Source organism: Sinohyriopsis cumingii, chromosome 13 (genome assembly GCF_028554795.1).
Source record: "Sinohyriopsis cumingii isolate HCF-2022 chromosome 13, ASM2855479v2, whole genome shotgun sequence".
Lineage (NCBI taxonomy): Eukaryota > Metazoa > Mollusca > Bivalvia > Unionida > Unionidae > Sinohyriopsis > Sinohyriopsis cumingii.
In genome coordinates this window covers 13,284,769-13,305,379 of record NC_142973.1, presented here as the reverse complement: position 1 = coordinate 13,305,379, position 20,611 = coordinate 13,284,769, and the positions used below count along the sequence as shown (strand labels likewise).

The window sequence follows — 20,611 nt, the reverse complement described above, 5'->3', positions numbered from 1 at the left end:
AAAGATGAAATTGCCATGTTTCAGTTCTGTACCATAGCTTTTGTTGAGCATCGTTGCATAGAAGTCTTGCAAAGCAAATTACTATAAAATAATTTTAATCACAGTACAGTTTTATTTGGTCTTACAAATTTGCATATTGACCATAAAAATAGGATGTGTGTTTACAGGTAAAATTTATACGATTTTTAACAACAGAGAAAGTCTGATAATGTTCTTATGCTGAGATGTGTAACAGGTACACCAATTGTGTTGAAAATGTACTTTTCTGTGTTTAATATATGTTGGTATGGCATCTGACTCATAATCAGAGGGTTGTTTTATACTTACCCAAACCAGCATAGGTCAGCTGCCTCTGTGTCCTTGGGAAAGGCTCCCATTTCCTAGGTATTATATAGCCAATAATGTGCCATTAAAACTAGAACATGGTGGCCATCTTGAAGAGCTTGCTTGGGAAAGGCTCCCATTTCCTTGGTATTATATAGCCAATAATGTGCCATTAAAACTAGAACATGGTGGCCATCTTGAAGAGCTTGCTTGGGAAAGGCTCCCATTTCCTAGGTATTATATAGCCAATAATGTGCCATTAAAACTAGAACATGGTGGCCATCTTGAAAAGCTTGCTAGGGAAAGTCTTCCATTTCCTTGGTATTATATAGCCAATAATGTGCCATTAAAACTAGAACATGGTGACCATCTTGAAAAACTTGCTAGGGAAAGTCTTCCATTTCCTTGGTATTATATAGCCAATAATGTGTTTAAGTGCCATTAGAACTAGAACATGGTGGCCATCTTGAAAAGCTTGCTTGGGAAAGGCTCCCATTTCCTTGGTATTATATAGCCAATAATGTGCCATTAAAACTAGAACATGGTGGCCATCTTGAAAAGCTTGCTAGGGAAAGTCTTCCATTTCCTTGGTATTATATAGCCAATAATGTGTTTAAGTGCCATTAGAACTAGAACATGGTGGCCATCTTGAAAAGCTTGCTTGGGAAAGGCTCCCATTTCCTTGGTATTATATAGCCAATAATATGCCATTAAAACTAGAACATGGTGGCCATCTTGAAAAACTTGCTAGGGACAGGCTCCCATTTCCTTGGTATTATATAGGTGGCGCTATACAGTTTCGCATTTTGCATAGGGTTAGGAATTTAAAGAAAAAGAATGTCCCCGGCTTTCCTCACTGGTTATACTGGCTATTTAAAAAAGACCTTGTATATCTTAGGTATAATGCAAAGAACCTTTAATTCCCTTTATTTTGGTGTATGATTGATGGGTGTACTATGGGTTATAGAGTATACAGCTTGGCCTTACTTCAAATGTGCACCTTTCAAAAAAGTGCTAGCTCTACTTGGTCATTTTCACTTCCTGAACTTCAGAGGTCAATTGTATAAAAAAGAGCCGATAACTTTTTTTACATTTTATATATTTGGTAATTCATTCATTGCACTTTCAGAAGCTGGTATTGTCTAGTCTGGCAAAATTCATTTTCCCTATTTTAATAGCTGCTATGTATAGTGTACTTTAGACTAATTCAGACTGATTTTTTAACACAAGGGAGCAGTCATTTTAGTTAGCAGTGTGCTTAAATCATGTAAAATTTCCAAAAGTACAATATCCAAAAGAAATATCATCCACATTACATTAATGTAGCATAGAGGTATGCAAACATTCTCTCCACTGTGCATGTTTTAAATGCGAACTACTTCACCTTACATACGTCACTCTCTCAAAAGCACATATTATCTGGTGAGCGCCACCATAAAGAAGATGTAGGTATTATTTTTTTATGATTTAATTATGTTTATATGGCTGAAACATTTAAGTCGCAAGCATCAAAACAATCCTTATGAATAATTCTCCTGCCTTTTTCCCCACAGAACAGTATTTATGAGTGTCAGAGTCTCTAACAAGTCCAGCCTACCCCCCCCCCCCATGATAAAAGTGAGCTATTTTAAGAATGCACATTACATTTTGTAAACATAGCAACCAATGTTATGCTGAATGATAGGAACATGAAACTAGCCAGAATTATTTCTGAGATATCAACAATGAATTTTACAATTAGAAAAGGGAGGTAACTCATCAGCTTCATAAAGGTCAAAGGTCAAAGTGTAAAATATTTGCCTATTGTTTAATATGGAAGAAGCGAATTCACTTTCTCATCATTTATTTTTTTATTTCATTGCAAATAAATGAAAAGAAACATTTTCACCATATATTTCTGTCACTTATTGCAACAGTTTTAAATTTAAGTTGACTCTATTCCTATATTCTAAGTCTTCTAATTTCCCCATTATTAAGGTCACTACTCACACAAACATACCTCATGGCAAATTATGTAAGCAAGAGAAAAACGATCATAATTAGCTTATTTTCATGCTTAAATGCAATATGAATGTGCCATTTTTTTCAGAACATCATACGTAATTATATGAAAATAAAAAAAAATAATTGCAAACATTTTTTTATTTTCTTTAAGGTGGCGCTATACAGTTTCGCATTTTGCATAGGGTTAGGAATTTAAAGAAAAAGAATGTCCCCGGCTTTCCTCACTGGTTATACTGGCTATTTAAAAAAGACCTTGTATATCTTAGGTATAATGCAAAGAACCTTTAATTCCCTTTATTTTGGTGTATGATTGATGGGTGTACTATGGGTTATAGAGTATACAGCTTGGCCTTACTTCAAATGTGCACCTTTCAAAAAAGTGCTAGCTCTACTTGGTCATTTTCACTTCCTGAACTTCAGAGGTCAATTGTATAAAAAAGAGCTGATAACTTTTTTTACATTTTATATATTTGGTAATTCATTAATTGCACTTTCAGAAGCTGGTATTGTCTAGTCTGGCAAAATTCATTTTCCCTATTTTAATAGCTGCTATGTATAGTGTACTTTAGACTAATTCAGACTGATTTTTTAACACAAGGGAGCAGTCATTTTAGTTAGCAGTGTGCTTAAATCATGTAAAATTTCCAAAAGTACAATATCCAAAAGAAATATCATCCACATTACATTAATGTAGCATAGAGGTATGCAAACATTCTCTCCACTGTGCATGTTTTAAATGCGAACTACTTCACCTTACATACGTCACTCTCTCAAAAGCACATATTATCTGGTGAGCGCCACCATAGCCAATAATATGCCATTAAAACTAGAACATGGTGGCCATCTTGAAAAGCTTGCTTGGGAAAGGCTCCCATTTCCTTGGTATTATATAGCCAATAATGTGTTTAAGTGCCATTAAAACTAGAACATGGTGGCCATCTTGAAAAGCTTGCTATTGCTACTCTGGAATTGATGGCCATATTGGCATTTGGTTTTCACTTAAAGACTTCTCATTGCATTTAGCTGGTGCTAAATGAAATTGATGCCCATAGGACATCTAGTATGGCTACCACAGTGTCCATCTGGAATATCATACAGCTATGTATGAATGGATAGTCATATCATTGTATGATTTTCACTAAAAGACTTCTCATGACATAGAGTTTGCCTTCATTGAAACTGGTGTAGTTCTTACATCCAATATCTGGTTTATCCAAAATGAAGAAAATGGCTGTTGGACATCCTCTTTCACATCTTTATGGCCCTTCTTCAAAATCTTATCACTAGTACTCCTGAATGGGTGATAAAATCAAGGAGGGATTTTCCTTAAAGACATGTTATGAAGTTAAGATGGTTATAAATGAAAATGGTACTGATCTGACTTCCAGTATGCCACCTTGACTAGTTCTGTTAGTTCCAGCTTCAACTCTATGAGCAGTTATGGGATGACAGAAACCCCGTTTTGATGTCGTACTTGTCGTAACAGTCCATTTTTGCCTTGGGAGTGAGCTCAGGTGATGATGTCCATTACATCATGGTGGACACAAATGAATTCTCAGACGCCATGGTGGTAATGGCTCCTGCTTGTCCATTGGGTTCCCCTGCTCCTTCCCAACTGCTGGGTTAGGTGTTTTAGGAGGAAGTTTGGATAAGGCAGTGTACACAATTTACCAAGTCCAAGTCCTTCCCCTGATTTGTGTCCTAAGCCTTCTGGCACTGTGGACAAGAAGATTCTCACCAGTCTAGAGTGGCTTCTATTGACCAGATCTATATAAACTCTGTAATGGTCCAGGATCTTACACAGAAGTTTTCTTTTTGCCAGGACCTTGCCAAGCAGCAAAAGAGTAGTTTGTCTCTTCTCCACTGCAACCACTGGCCTCTGCCTGCAGCAATCAAGTTCATTCTCCTGTTTGGCCCCTCAAGGTTCTGTGACCAGATCTTTATAAACTCTGTAATGGTCCAGGATCTTACACAGAAGTTTTCTTTTTGCCAGGACCTTGCCAAGCAGCAGAAGAGTAGTTTGTCTGTTCTCCACCGCAACCACTGGCCTCTGCCTGCAGCAATCAAGTTCATTCTCCTGTTTGGCCCCTCAAGCTTCTACTGGAGCACAGGATATCTTTCCTTTACAACAGCCCACAGATTCTATATCTTCATGCTTGGTTTATCTCAAGCATTCGATTGACCATGGCCATTTTTCAAGTGAGGTAATCATCTACTTTGTCCTGGTTAGAAGGTAGTCTGCTTCCAGGGTTTATAATACAAAGTGCAGACCTGCCCATCCGCATGATTCTGGCTTGAATTTCACAACTCGGTAGCAACTGACTGATTCACATCATGTGCAAAAAAAGCAGGAATTCCCAAATTCTCAATCACCTTAAATCTGGAATCAAATAGCCTTTATTCCATAAAGTGCTAGTCACAATATCAGCAGTGGCCACTGATGCTGAGAATGGTCCCATACTGCTAGTCACAATGTTAGTAGAACTATATTCAGTTGGTACAAGTTTTACAAATACTGGTGAAGAAAACTGTGGCCCAGTGGCACATGTACATGCTCATAGCTACTGTAATTTATTTCAGTAAACACTCAATGAAGATGGCTTTTTCAAGTGTATGAATCTCTGAGTTAATGAAAGATTAGTCTGTGTCATAATTTGTTTACGTTCGTATTTTTGCCGCATATGTGCAAGCACCATAAAGTTGAATAACAGTTAACCATTCAACATCACATCTTCCGGATTAATACCATTCTGAAATCAAGCTATGCTGCAGTTAAAATGTTTTCACCACCAAAGGAAAAAGAAATGTATTCCACAAAAAGTGAAGTATAGATTGAAACACACCAAATATTGGCATTGCATTCAGACATCAAACATTGGTGTACTTTATGCTTTTTTTGCAGTGTTCTGCAAAATTTAGCATTGGACATGGCGGAAGAGACAGTGTGAAAAAGTACATTGCTGGCAAAAGTTAAGGGTACACAGCAGATTTCAGCACTGGAATGCTTTAAGCCATCAACTGAAGACCTGCAAGCTACCAGTGCTGAAGCATTGTTTGGGAGTTTTCTTATTGAACATTACATGCATTTCTCATTTGAGAACAGTGACAGTGAAATAATATTTTCTCTTGTGAGAAAATATGACAGACTTTAGGGCCTCCATAGGTGCTGAAAATTTGTTAGCAATTTTAATGACAAAGATCAACCAGCAGGCAAGAAGCCTGAACTGGTTTCAAAACAAATTTACCATAGACAAGTTGAGAAGTTGAAGTCTGCCACGGTATCATAGCTTGGACTGAGGACCAGAAAAGAAGGCAGTGCAGTAGTAGCAGGCAAGTATCTACTGTCCAAAACAACAATATAGCTCTTCTCCTCAGAATTGAATGTCTTATTAGGGTTTTCACAGCAGGACTTTTTATGATGTCTTGTTGATCCTAAATAAAAATCGTGTTTGAACATCCAGTATGGCCATCAAACTGGGCATCTTGAAAATCTTATCATTGCTCTTGTGAACATAGTGTTTTCACTAATAAAGTACTTGTGATGTCCATTTGGTTCTAAAGTCAGAATGATGCCAGTTTGACATGCAATATGGCCACCACAGCAGCCATCTTGAAAATCTTGCTGCTTCTTAACAAAGAGACATATCAGCATGGGGTTTTCACTGGAAGACTTTGTATGGTGTCTGGCTGGTCTTACATAAAAGCAGTGATGACCTAATAACACATATTGTCATGACAATGGACATTTCAGAATGGCAGAAGACTTATTTTGACAGCTGGTTGGTACTAATTGAAAAGGGTGCCGATCTGACAATCCTATGTGGCCACCATTTTGAAAATATTGACACTGCTGCTCCTCCTATTGTGAAGTTTAATCTAAATGATGTGTTCACCAAAGGACTAATTATGACACCAAGTTGGTCCTGAATGAAAATCTTTCCAGTCTGACCACAAATATGGTTGCCAAAACTCCTCCAGAATGGCCAGTCATAGTGGCATGGGGTTTTCACCAAAAGTCATCTAATGATGTGTAGTTCTAAATGAAAATGCTGCTGATTTTGTACTTATTATGTTTGCCACAATGGCTGATTTTAAAATCTTGTTGCATAACAATATCAATGATGGATTGATGGATTTAACAGATAGTAGTTACAAAGAATGAAAGGTTTTTTTTTTTGAATTTCTGAAAAATTCTTTTTTTGACAGTAGAATGTCAATTTCTATGAGGAAGTCTTGTTTTCCAACTCAATTACAAAAGAAATTTGTTTCCTTGGAGACTAATATATCAGATCAAACTTTTTAGAAGAAGCCAGGTGTTACATTAACCCGCTTAACTCTTTATGGCCAAGAAAAATGGCTTTGTAATAATAGTGCAAGATAAATGCACATTTTATATTTGATGTCAAAATATTTATTGAAGTTTTGGAAACAAGTGCCAGGTTTATTGGTGTATCTTGTATGTGTGTTATTCTCGATGCTGGCTGTTTTGACCAAAATATTTCAGACTCTGTCATCCTGATGCAGAGACATGGTGAGATATAGCGGTAGCTTTATGTCGGGGGGGGTGTCATTGTTGTCAACAGTTCTGCATGTCATAATACTATAAGCCTATCGATGCAGGTGAAACGTCAAGTTTTACGGAACTTATCTATTATATGTAGGACAGTACTTATTAACTTGTGCAAGAATTTTACTGTTATTTACAAATTTCCAGAACATCTTACTTGTGATGTTAGTATCTGTTCAATTATTATTTTATTTTCTATGAAATGGACATTATATTACAAAAATTGTATATATATATGTGTGTGTGTGTATATATATATATATATATATATATATATATATATATATATATATATATATGTGTATATATGTATGTATGTGTGTGTGTGTAAATAAGAAAATATTGAATCAATTTCCTTACAGGTGTATAGTCACATGTCTCAGGGACCCCAACACATTTCTTCTGGACCATTTGTTGTCACTGAAGCCAGTCAAATTTCTAGAAGGGGAGTCCATCCATAATGTAAGTTAATATATGTTGAGTGGGTAAGTGTAATACTAGTGAGAAACATTTTTAGGGCACAGAAGCTTCTGCACTTCTCCAGTCATCCAGATGAGTGGTTTAAGGACAATTGTGGATTATCGGTTAGTGGACTATAGAAGCTATTGTTACAGTGGCGACTTGTGTCTCAGAGAATGTACCATATAAATTCAGTTATTAGTACAGTCCAACTGCAATCAATATAGCCCCTTATTTGCTGCCACATATTGCTCTGGTAGATCAGCGTTTATCTTGTGTGTTCCACTGATTACTCCTAGTAAAATGCAAAGACCCAGGTCTGTCATTGCATAATGTAGTTTGATGTTGGACCTGTAAGACTTCTAAGTGAGTATATATGGAATTTCATATTAAATTTTGTTTTGAGGCCAGATATTGCACAGTTTGATATAAATTAGAGTTATATTACCATACTATACTAATATATTACACAGTCTTAGAAAATGTTTCTTGTCATTAGCAATTTAACCACTGACATCAGTATTGTATTGTCATGGCAAATTGATAGATCTTTTGTCTATAAGCCAAGTTATGCACATCAATAGTCTGTGAGTTTTTTCCACAGGTTTCTGGATTTTAAATAAAGGTTCACGTATATTATCCCATTGAGATTGTTAATTATTGTGAGACATGTGCTTTTTCAGCTAGGTGCAGATGTTACATAGATCCTGTGTACCTCTTACCCATGTCATTCTGGGAGAGCACATCACAAACCTGATTTTTTTAAAATAAAGCTCTGCTATCTGCAGAAAGGTATTATCCACTATTTGTGTATTTCCATGATACAAAATATTTGCTGAAGTTTTACAAACCTATCTGTTTCAGGAATCCAATTAAAAAATGACCTCCGTTAAGTTGGCAACATTATTTTGCAATGATACAACAATTTTAGATAACCTGGATTGGTATACTAGCCATAGAGCTAAGTACCTTCTGTTGTACCTACACACAAGTGTCTATTATTGAGAGCAAGCATATACCAGCATTCTCTGGGGCCCTGAATGGCTGAGTGGTCTAAAGCGCTCTCTACTACGTATCACTGCCATCTCACCTCTGTCTGCGTAGGTTCGAGTCTTGGATTCGGGCCATTTGGGTATGTGAGAATGCTTGCCAGTAGCTTCTCGAGGGTCATTGGTTCTTTCTGGGCATTTCCCGGGTTCTTCCTCCACCATTAATACTGGCCGCCATGTAAAGCCTATCGTGTGCTGAAAAATGGCATTAAACCCTACAACAACTACAGCTAAGTGCTTGCACTATACCTATGCTTTAAATTCATTCACAATGACTGATGGTTTTTAGTTATGGTTCCTCTGTTGTCAGATGTACTAAATTGGCATTATGTTTTCCATTTCAGTTGCTGACAATATTTGTATCTGGAAAGTTGTCAGAGTATCAGCAGTTTTATAAAAACAACAAAGACTTCATAGCGTCATTGGGTATGTATCAGTACATATTAACCAATCCAGATTTCATTATCCATCTTGCAGACAGAAATATTTAGAATGTTTTCTTTTCCTTGGGAAATATTTTTCTATAGTGGTCAAAGGGCCAGATGAACTTGGGGTAAGGTCCCTGTATTTTTCCAGTATTATCTGCTGACCAGAGGTAAGGTCCTCCATATCCCTTATTATCTGCCATATTAAGGTAAGGTCTTTTGTCGCCCTCATGTCTTATCTGCCAGCTTGAGGTTAGGTCCTTCATGTCCCTCCTGTATTATCTGCCAGATTGCGGTAAGGTTGTCCATATCCCTCCTGTATTATTTACTGGTTTTGAAGTAAGGTCCTCCATATCCCTCCTGTATTATCTGCCAGCTTGAGGTAAGGTCCAGCATATCCCTTGTGTTATCTGCCAACTTGAGGTAAGGTCCTTCGTGTCCCTCCTGTATTATCTGCCAGCTTGAGGTAAGGTCCTCCTTATCCCTCCTGTATTATATACTGGTTTGAAGTAAGGTCCTCTGTATCCCTCCTGTATTATCTGCTGACTTCTTTTCAGAACTGTTGGACACAAATGATCAAATTTGATGTTAATTATGCTGGCTGGAAGGTCTTTAAAATACATACAGATGATGCTAATCCACAACTCAATATCTGCCATTGCTAAAAAAAAATAGTAAACCTTCAGAAAACTTTTCTAGAAAAACCATGCTTAAAGAATTTGACCATATTAGACAGAAAGGATAATGGCATGAATGTCAGTTCACCCTCCAATGTGGCAGTTGTATCTAATGTTTGAAAACCTTTAAATGATGTCTCAAAACTTGCTCGAAAACCACGTTAGCTGAGTTGGCTGTGCTACAGACTCAAAGTCAAAGGGACATAGGTTTGATACCTGGCCTGGGTCACCTGCCTCAGTATATCCAGGGTAAAGGCACTTCACTTCATTTCCACAGCTAATATATAGCCAATAATGTGTTAAAAGTGCCATTGAAGCCATGGAAAGATAAAGCAATTCAAACCCTACATTACTGAATTCGATCTAATTTGACACACATCATCCTGGATTCCGAGTCCATTGTAAGGAAGTTACCAACACACTGGTCTTTGGAGGGATCGTTGGCAACTCCTGGTTATGGCCCTTTCCAGAAAGGAAGTGGAGTCTTATGCAGCTCTGTTTCCAGAATGGTATAGATCATCAGACAAAACGTTTAGTTCCCAAAAGAGGGACTCCTCAAGATGATCTTCATCTCCTGGCCAGTCATTGACTGGGCACCAAGTTGTGGCATTGGCTCACGGTCTCAGGGCATCATTCATTTGGGTGTTGCAGCAGATACCAGCCATCAGGCATACACTGGACACTGGGTACCAGGCACTGATCACCTGTCAGCTAGTATCGATCAGCAAGCAGATCCAACATAGGACTAATAAGTCCTTGCCCAACCACTCCCAGAATCTGATGGTGTGCCAGTCTGCCTGAGATAATCTGGAACAAAATCTCTGGCAACACCATCATTCCCACCTGGAACTTAAGAATAATCTGCATCATGAAGGGTCTGGGTTGAAAGCCCCACTTTACCTATGATCCCATTCAGTCACAATGGCTTGGGCACTCCCACCACCATTTAGTGAATCTGGGATGTTTCAGTTTTCCCCATGGTGTATTGGATGATTTTCCCATGATTCCATTGGTTGGTGGACTGGGCAGGCAGTAAGCCATCCTTGTCCCTCAAGCTACATTATTGAAGGAAAAGGGGAAGCATCCATGCCACTTGTGATGTATCTGGATTTCCAACAAGGAGAGAGAAGACAAAGACCAGTCATATCTGTACTGTCGTAGACAAAATGACAAACTCTCCATTCCTTGCTGTTGCTCAGGTGACAAACATTTAAGTGTGGACATTTCATAAGGCAATAAAATCAAGTTCACCTTCTTGTCCTGGATCTGTGTCTGAAGTCTTTCTAGTCTGTGTACCCAAGGATGCTCATTAGTTTGGGGTGATTAATTAAGAGGTTCTAAAAAATCGGCTGCTTCTCCCCCACTCCACTATGGTAGGGGGCATGGCCTAGAAGTTGATGCAAGGCTAGAGTGCACTGAGAGTTGGTCAGTCCCCCCTGTCACCATTCAGCCCCTTGTTTCATTAACACATTAACCCCTGGTGACGAGTTTAAGTGGCAGGAGGTAGTAGCCTACTGCCAAGCTCTGTAGCATTAAGGTCATGTATGATACACTAAAGTGGGTGGTATTATAGAAAGGTAGACAGATGTAGCTCTACAACGAAACCAAATAATCTGGCATTTCTTGTTGTGCTACAAAATACAGGGAAAAACCTCATTTTTTGGACCCAATTGTTTTCTACCCAAAATTTGCCCATGGTCGGAATCCGATTTTGTGTCCGGATTTTAGACTTTTTGGTCTCAGATCTAAGGCACACTGGTATGAACTGCAAACAGACAGGTGAACCTTTACAAAACGTAGGATAAGATGAGCATTTGGAATAAAGAGTGCTCTTGATATGAAAATAATGGGTCCGTTGAGCAAAAACAAAAGAGAACTCCCAACTTTTACCATTCTGCACATGCGCGAGCCAAATAGCCAATGAAAATAATGTTTCTAACACAACTAGGCAGTATTTTATTGCAAGATCACTTGCAAGTTGGTGTTTTCGGATGTATTCAGAAATAGCTTTCAAAATGTGTTTCCTACTCGAATTTCAGACGAAAACCTCTAGGGGTTAATGTGTTAAGAAAATATTGGCAATGATTATGCAAAGAATTCATTTTCTTTCTCTCTCACATAATTTTCCCTACTAATGGAAATGATGAATCAAGCATTGATGATATTTGTCGATTAACATTTGTACTGGTAAAATTCGCCCTTGTACATACTTTTCCATCCTTGCCATTACGAAGTTTGGATACTTGTGTAACCCTAGTGGAACCTCTGTTCTTCACTTAGTCATGGAAAACATTATGGTATTATCTTCAAAACTGAATAAATAGTACAATTTTCTCATGCAAGGAAAATCTCATCTAGAACAGGTCTGTGTGTGGGAGTAGGGATGAATACCAACTAAAACCATCCAACAGATGCAAAACGACACTTGGTGTGGTTTGAAATTTGCCCCCACATCGATTCTGTGTTAATTATCATGTTCACTCACTGATTAAATATCTCAGCATAAAAGAGATATTCCAAACTTGCTGTCAATGAATGATTTAAGTACTTTACAGATCTCACTTTTGCCCGAAATTTTGTTGTTGCTTTGCCAATACTTTCTGTGTACCACACAGGAAATAATGTGGTCATCCAGTTAGATCAAGTAGACAAGATACGAATAAACAGAGTAACTTCATGTAAAAGTGGTTATTAAATGATGAGTAAAGTACTTCATTATACATGGGGAACACATTTGAAATGTCTCCTTCATGCTGAACATGCAGTTGGGATAATTAACATGAAAACTGTGAGGGTGGGGGACATAGATACATTACCTTGTGTTAATTTAAGGTGAAGCAGGTGTTGTCAGTAAGTTTTCCTTTTTTACTGACAAAAATGAGCATGCATGCAACATGTGTATAATGAATTCTGAATTTGAAGAATAAGAAGGTAAACAATTAATAATTAGTCATAACTGATGAATATTAAAATTAACTTGTGTACGATTAAAGTTGTTTTGTATCGATTCACCACCTCTTGTAATAGTATTGATTCATCTATACACTGATGAATTGTTTTAATCAACTGTTTGATCTGATGAAAATGTCATAGACAAATTATGCAATCTATGTTGTTACAGGTCTGTCACATGAGGAAAACCTACGTAAGATGCGGTTGCTTACGTTCATGCAGCTGGCTGAGAATAAGAAGGAGATTGATTATCCAACCATCCAGCGGGAAATGGACATAGCAGAGGATCAAGTGGAGGACTTCATTATAGATGGTAAAACTTGCTGCATGCTATGCATGGGTCAGCGTTATTTAAGGTTTATGGGAATGCAAGTTTTCTTACTTGCATATTGTTCAGAGGCCATGTAAATGTAGGCTATCACTTGCACCTAGCAGAGGCCATGGAAACAAGTTTTTTATTCACGAACACTTTGAGTAGATAATAAACGAATGCATCTCACTTCCTTATCATAGGTCTTGGAAATGTAGCTTTTCTTCTCACATATTGTGTGTGGATGTTTCTTGGATTACTTGGATTTTGCAAGAACACTACAACAGATGGTAATCTTTTTAGTGTATCAATGTATTTTTTATTGAACCTCAGATGACAATATCAAACATGACATTTTTTTTCGTTTGCCAAAACTGAAGAGTTGTTTTGGAAATCAGATTTTACTTGTTTGTAAACTTTTCACTAGGACAATTGCATAACTTTGCTTCTTTTAGTTAAGTTCATGTACATAGTAACCCTGTCAGGAACGTCCATTTCTCTGGATCCAATTTTATTCTAATGCCAAGGGTACCCATTTTCATGGATTTCCTTGTTGCTATAATCCAGTTTTTAAAAAAAAAAGTTTTACATGGAGCATGTGCAGGTAGTAAATTACCAATAACAACATCATATTTTTGATAACAACAAAATTATTTGCATGAAAATGAATTCAGTTTTCTGATCTCTCGAGAACCCTGCACTGCAGAGGTTATGAAAGTATTGGGGATCTTTCTGCAAAGGTCTTTAGAATGCATGTTTTCTTCTGCATAGGTGTCGTTGAATTTTGGGCTCTATCATATACTTTACTGAGGTCATGAAAATGCAGTCTGTCTGAATTAACAGTAACCGGAAGCAACTGAAATATTTTAAGCTGGTAATGAAAACTTGATATTTAATCTTGTGTGTTATACTAGAATAATATGTATGATGATTCACTGAAATAAACAAAAACATTTAAGTTTTCTGTTTTCACCCTTGAACAGTTCTGAGGACAAAGACAGTTCAAGCCAAGATTGACCAGATGCAAAAGAAAGTGTTGATAAGCTCCACAACACATCGAACATTTGGCCGTCAGCAGTGGCAAGTTCTCCATCAGTACTTGGTCAGGTGGCAGAACAACCTTAGTATGGTGCACAGCAACCTGTGCTCCCTTGAGATGATCCAGCATGCCAGTCTGCCTCAAACTCAGTGACATATATAGACATAGAGTATTGCCAGTGTACCATAGGTACTCACTTATAAGTCTTGTTCAAAGACAAACTGCACGGACACAGATGTGCTATCACATAATGTGCCAGCAGATCTTGGTCTGTGCAGTTTGTTAGGAGTAATAAGTTGAACAAACAACATAGAACCTGTTCTGAAGGTGCATTATGCTACGACAGAACAGAATGTTTGTTTTTGCAGTTTGAATGAACTTATAAGCGAGTATATAAATTTGAAATAAAAATCTTGGATAAGATTATTAAATCTGAATGAACAATAAGTTGGAGTGAAAGGAAACCCATTTCCAGGCTATGAACCTAAATCTTGACTCGAATTTGATGAGAATTTTAAGTAATCTTGTTTTGATTTGATATGTACTGTACTTCTAATTATGTTCTAGGAAATTTAAATTATTTTTATAAAGATAATATTTTGCATAAAGTTTAGAAGATCCACTGCCAGTGTTGTGCAGGAAATCTGGAAATTAAAGAGATATCTTCATCACCATATGTAACTTCTTACCAAATATTCAGCTTTTAGAGGATTCTTTTTGCCATCTTATATAAAACAAATGTTAAAATGGTAATTCCTGGATGCCAAAAGATGAAAAGACAGGTTTCCTTCAGTCTGATAGTTTCATTTATGTGGTGAGCATTAATATGTACACAGTAAGGATTGAAATTTGGTATCCATTTTATAGACTTTATAACATAAAGTTAAGTTGTGATTAAATACAAATTATTGTGTTATGGTGCTGATAAACTCTTATACATAAGAAAAAAATTAAAATCACTTTGTTGTAATAGTGTCTATGTAGGTATTAGTTTTCATTGGCATCTTAGAACAATAATAGGTATATAGATACAAGTTAGAAAGTTCTGAAAATGTAAAAATGAAGAATTGCATGAAGAAAAACATTTTTTTTTAAGTGTCATTTTCTAAACTTAAAAGTAAAGTGTACCATGAAAGTTAGTATGCCTTGTTGCATTGAATGCTATTGTCAGTATGTAACAATTATGTTGACAATAAACAAACAAAAAGCCCCAAAGAAAATGTATTTTTGTTTGTGTACATGTGTGTGTGTGTGTGTGTAGAACAAAGTTCTGCAGCATTTTCTTGTCACCAGTTCATTCAGATTCTTGAATCGGACACAAATGCTGCTACAGATATTCTGACACATATTAGTTCTGCTGGCCATAGACCAGGAGAACTTATGGGATGGCCTTTGTCCATCATCCATCAGAATGTTAGCACAAGTTTGTTATTGCTGATCCTAAAGTACAAGTAGGATTGCCATGAAACTTTACACTCGCATTCATCCCAAGATCTTGTTGATCTCAAAATGGTGCCACTTGCACAGTCAATCTAGCCACCACTGCAGACATCTTGAAAATTTTGTTATCGCTACCTCACATGAATGGATGGTGACATGAACATGGGGTTTTCACTAATAGACTTCTTATGATGTCTAGTTGATACAAAAATGAAACTGGTGCTGATCTGATATCCAGTATAGCCACCAAGTCAATCGTCTTGAAAATCTTTATGCTATTCATGAGAGAAAGTCCCATCAGCATGGGTTTTATAACAGAAGACTTTTTAATGTGTCAAGTTGGTCTTAAATGAAAACGGTGCCACCGAGATGTCCAATAAGGCCACAATAGCGGCTAGCTTGAAAATCTTATTGCTGCTCAGCTTGAATGGATGGTCATATCAGCATAAGGTTTTCAGTACAAGACTTGTGATGTCTAGTTTATCATAAACGAAAATGGTGCCAACATCACATCCAGTATGGCCACAACAGCAGCCATCTTGAAAATCTTTTTTATTGCTACTCCTGAACAGAAAGTCTTGTCAGCATGGGGTTTTCACTGGAAGACGTTTTTGTGTGTCTAGTTGGTCTAAAATAAAAAGTGTGTTGATCCACTGTCCAATGTGGCCACCACAGTGACCATCAATGAATTCTGATTGCTACTCCTTTCAGATGTAAAGTCATATGAACATTGTTTTCACCAGATGACTTCTTAGATGTCTAGGTGGTACTAAATGAAAATGATGCAGATCTGACAACCATTATTGCCACCATTGCAGCCATCTTGGAAATCTTCACACTGCTGTTCCTCCTAAATGGAAGATCACATTGATATGGTGTTTTCACCAGAATACTAAAATTATGACATCTAGTTTGTCCTGAACGAAATGACTGCCACAATGAACATACTGAAAATCTTGTCATTAATTCTCCAGAATGGATGGTTATATCAACATAGGGTTCACCAAAAGGCTTCTAATGTTGTCCAGTTTGCCCAAAATGAAAATGTTACTAATCTTACATCTTGTATGGCTACCACAGTGGCTTATTTGAAAATTATAAATCTCAAGAATATCAGAGATGGTTTCAACACTTAGATATTAAAATGAGGAATGGTCGTATTTTGATTTGCTGGAAATTCTTTTCAACCAGTAGAACATCAGTCTTCATGAGGGACTCTTGTTTAATCCACTGTAACCATGGCATTGGCATCCACTCATAAATGAAAATACATATACACAACCTCACTGAATCGCAAACATTCTTTCATCTAGCAACAGTTTGGAACTTTCACAACACAGCTTTGTACATGTACATTAGTTCCACATTCTTGGTGAAGCTTTTGCAGTTAGCTCTTTTTTTAAAAAAAATACTATAAATACAGCAAAAGAAGAAACTTTTTCAGGTGATGCATCTTGGCCCATACTACACCATCCTCACAAACCAAGTCACATGCTTAACTGACTTTGCTTAAATTTAAAGTTTTATATTTTTATATATGCAATTGTCTTAGACAATTTGATGTATTTGTTAGTAACACTTTCACAACAAAAGGTCAGAGCGATCATCATTTCATATTTCACTGCCTAAAGTCTCTTGCATTCAGCTAATGGCAAGAGATGAATTTTGGCATAATGTGTATATTCTGTTTTATTATATATTTCAGAGTGAGATATTGAAATGTATGAGCATGAGAAAAATTATACTGCCACGTGGTGATATCACTTTTGGTACTACTTTTTCCATTTAGGATATATATCTGCCCTTATATGTGTTATTCATACCCATATTTCCATATTGAGGCCAATTTTTTTTGTTGTTCTTCTCTCTCTCCCTCCACATTAGGATATACAGATCATTAAATGTTTCAGTTGTAGGCTATTTATACAGTCAATGAAGTGCTGGCAAGAAATGCCTACATATGAAATCCAAACAGAAAGTAGACTTCAAAATGTTTATAAATAGCTTTCTACATGAATCCTGGAATCTGTCAGTGACTGAACTTACATGACCTGTTGCTATGTATCACCCATACATTAGTAATTCATATGGAACACTCTACAGATATGAACTTCTGAAAGAGTGGCAAGTAGTAGTGACATATTTGGAACATGCACAGTGGAGAGAATGTTCATATACCTCTACGTTACTTTTATGTACTGTGGTTGAAAGTTGTTGAACTATTGTACTGGTGGAAACTGTACAATATCTAAGTACATAGCTAACCAAAATTACTGCTCCCATATACTCCAAAGAGCATTCTGATTTAGTTTTAAGTACACTATCTTTAGCAGATATTTAAAATGAGGAAAGCAATTTTTGCAGTTCTGAAAGTGCAGTGAATGAAATACCACATATATAAAATGTAAAATAAAGGTTATTGGTTCTTTTCTTTATCTCATAAGTTCAGGAAGTGAGAAGGAAAAGAGCTAGTTTTTGTTATGCTCATCTAAGTAAGGCCAAGCTGTATACTCCATAACTCATATCACACCAATCAATCATATACCAGAATAAAGGGAATTAAAGGTTCTTTTAACAATACCTAAGATATAGAAGGCATTTTTTTAAGTAGCCAGTATAACTAGTGAGGAAAATGTTCTTTTTACTAAAAAGAATGATTAATTGTAGTACTAAAGAAGTACAAGTTTGTAAGTAGCAATTTTAACTTTAATCACAACTGTGTTTTTGAAAATGATGGATAAATCAGGCTTTGATTAGTGTTAACTGAAATCAGGCATTGATTAGTGCTAACTGCAATCAGGCATTGATTAGTGTTAACTGCAATCAGGCATTGATTAGTGTTAACTGCAAACTAAAGTCACAGTCAAAAATTGGGTAGTGTCTGCTACTGAGCAAGACTGCAAGCTTGCCAAGGCTACACCAAACTTTTCGTTTTATTGTAGATGTGAACAAAATGAAGAGAAAAAATTCTTATGACTCACAATCATTAAAATCATTTGTTCAAAAATTTGTGCTCTAAAGTCAGATACAACTGCTGTTGCATTTCTAGCTTCTGGACTCCAACAGTATCAATCCAGTTTTAACCAAAAAAATGTTACTTTTTGTATATAGATATAGTCATTATTGTGACGAAATACACAATTTGAAGTATGATATGTCAAAAGTTTGTAAAACATCGCTGACCCAAATGTTGTAAAAAAAATGCAGTAACTCTTTTATCATTGTAGGCATCCACAAATACATACACTAATACAACAGAAACAGTGACCATGGATACTTCTTTGAAATTGATCTGGAATGTCCAGATGAGCTGCACAACAACTACAATGGTTATTTACTAGCTCTAGAAGCACTGTTAGTACCTTGTGATTGGCAGTCACAATATCAGTGCAGAATGGTAGATAGTACAGGTGGTGTGCTGGATTGAAATAAAAATGTGCTGGATAGTAAGCCTAAGGGCATGTTGGACTGTAGATTTAAAAAAAATTAACATACCCTTTTCCTATATCCCCATTAAACTTTTGACCTTTTCCCTTACAATTTTTTTCTTGCAAAACAGACATTGATATTTCAACAGCAAAGATCTGGATGTACCAACAAAAAAAATCTATCCAGCAAAGTTTCAGAAAGCATGGTTATCAAAGAACACATACTTTGTTATAATTTTATTAACAGATTTTATCTAGTTAACAACTTGGAATGTTCTACAATTGAGAATTCAGTTATGTGACAGTATTTCTAGAAAATGGTAATTGCAACCTAGGTCAGGTGGAGGGGTATATAATCTTGCTTACTTGAAAAATCATTAGTTCTTGCATTGAACATCTTAAATAGAACCATTTGTATTGTTGTGTTCAGTATTTGGTTTGGGTGGAATTATTTATTCAAATTATTATTCTCTGAAATTACAAAGTGCTCATTAATATTCTTGGATAGAAAAATTAATTTTAAATTCCAGTGAATTCAGACAAGGACACTGGTAACTTAGTATATTCAAGACTACAGCATATCAACACCATCAGCACTGGATATTTAATGAGAAGTTTATTCATTAGGACTGGTGATAGAACTTTTTGGACTGTTTATTATTGAATTTTCAATACTGTTAAGTTCTGTTTAAATTTTCACTTTACACTCTAGAGAAATAAATTATTTGTTGAATTTACAAAACTTCTTTTACTTAGTTTAAGACCATACACACACTTACACACATACAGTATATATAAAATAATAATATATTCTTCACTGTATAATCTTGCCCCTTGGCATACAAAACTTGGGGCATAAAAAAAAATTAAAACTTACAAGTTGATCAGTTGTTGTTGTGGGGTTTAATGCCATTTTTCAGCACACAATAGGCTATGCATGGCGGCTAGTATTAATGGTGGAGGAAGAACCCGGGAAGAACCACCAACCCATGAGAAGCTACTGGCAAGCTTTCTCACATACCCACATTGGCCAAATCCTAGACTCGAACCACGCAGACAGAAGTGAGATGGCAGTGATCCATAATGGAGAGCGCTTTAGACCACTCGGGGCCCAAGTTGATCAGTCTTGTAATGGCTGACATTCTCAGGTGATGGGATAGTTTCCTAAATTGGCCCCTGGCAAATTTCTTAACTTAAGGCTATGGTGTGACTTTTTTCAGATATTGTTTACTAATTAAAGATATGGATATATTTGTATCATAGGTTTTTCTAGTTTGTGCTGTTCTTGAAATATGTGAGGCATGTGCACCTCCCACAGTTACTCTGCAGTATGTAGATACAAGGAAAAAGAGCTAGCCCCAAACAGCAGTAAATACATGGGTTATGGATGGCAACTATTGTCAGTTTAGTACATAGCATTTTGCAGAATTATCACCTACGAAGAGAGTTTGTGTTTGCACTGTGAGCATCATATGGTATCAGAAATGACCTTCAGATGTGAAAAATGCAGGTATAAATTTGGGGTTGGGGTGCATAAACTTCTTTTGCTGTGAACTACCATTGACTTCTCTGGTCAAGTGAATAATAATCTTATGCTGTTTTAATATGGCTAATAAAAAATATGGACCTTTTTGTCCTCACTTGTGTAGTTTATTTTATATGATTTTTGTATACTAGGCGGCAAATGTGGCAGTAAGCTTTGAGCATAAAATCTGTCCCCTGCCCCCTCGGTCCTCCTCCTTTGTCCCCTGATCAAACTGCAATGCCTTTTCTCATAACAATCTGTGGAATCATGCGTAAGTAGCAAGAGATACTATTCTCCCACCACCACCAAAATTCTCTATAAATTAATGCCCATTTTGGGGGAGTTGGGCATTATATTATATGATTATAAGAATTATGGGCCAATGAAAGCAAGTTTCCCTAAAAGTTGCCAC

The 20,611-nt window shown here is 36.5% G+C and overlaps 1 protein-coding gene across 1 annotated transcript in view; it reads left to right on the top strand.

The window, feature by feature from the left end:
- LOC149784954 (eukaryotic translation initiation factor 3 subunit M-like) overlaps positions 1-15,026 on the top strand; it is a 38,959-nt gene extending 23,933 nt beyond the window's left edge. The window contains exons 7-10 of the mRNA XM_089978609.1: positions 7,258-7,357; positions 8,748-8,829; positions 12,627-12,770; positions 13,751-15,026. Of these exons, the coding sequence (XP_089834735.1) occupies positions 7,258-7,357; positions 8,748-8,829; positions 12,627-12,770; positions 13,751-13,959 (535 nt within the window). The 3' untranslated portion in view covers positions 13,960-15,026. The remainder of the gene's footprint in view (positions 1-7,257; positions 7,358-8,747; positions 8,830-12,626; positions 12,771-13,750) is intronic.
- The last annotated feature ends 5,585 nt before the right edge of the window (positions 15,027-20,611 follow it).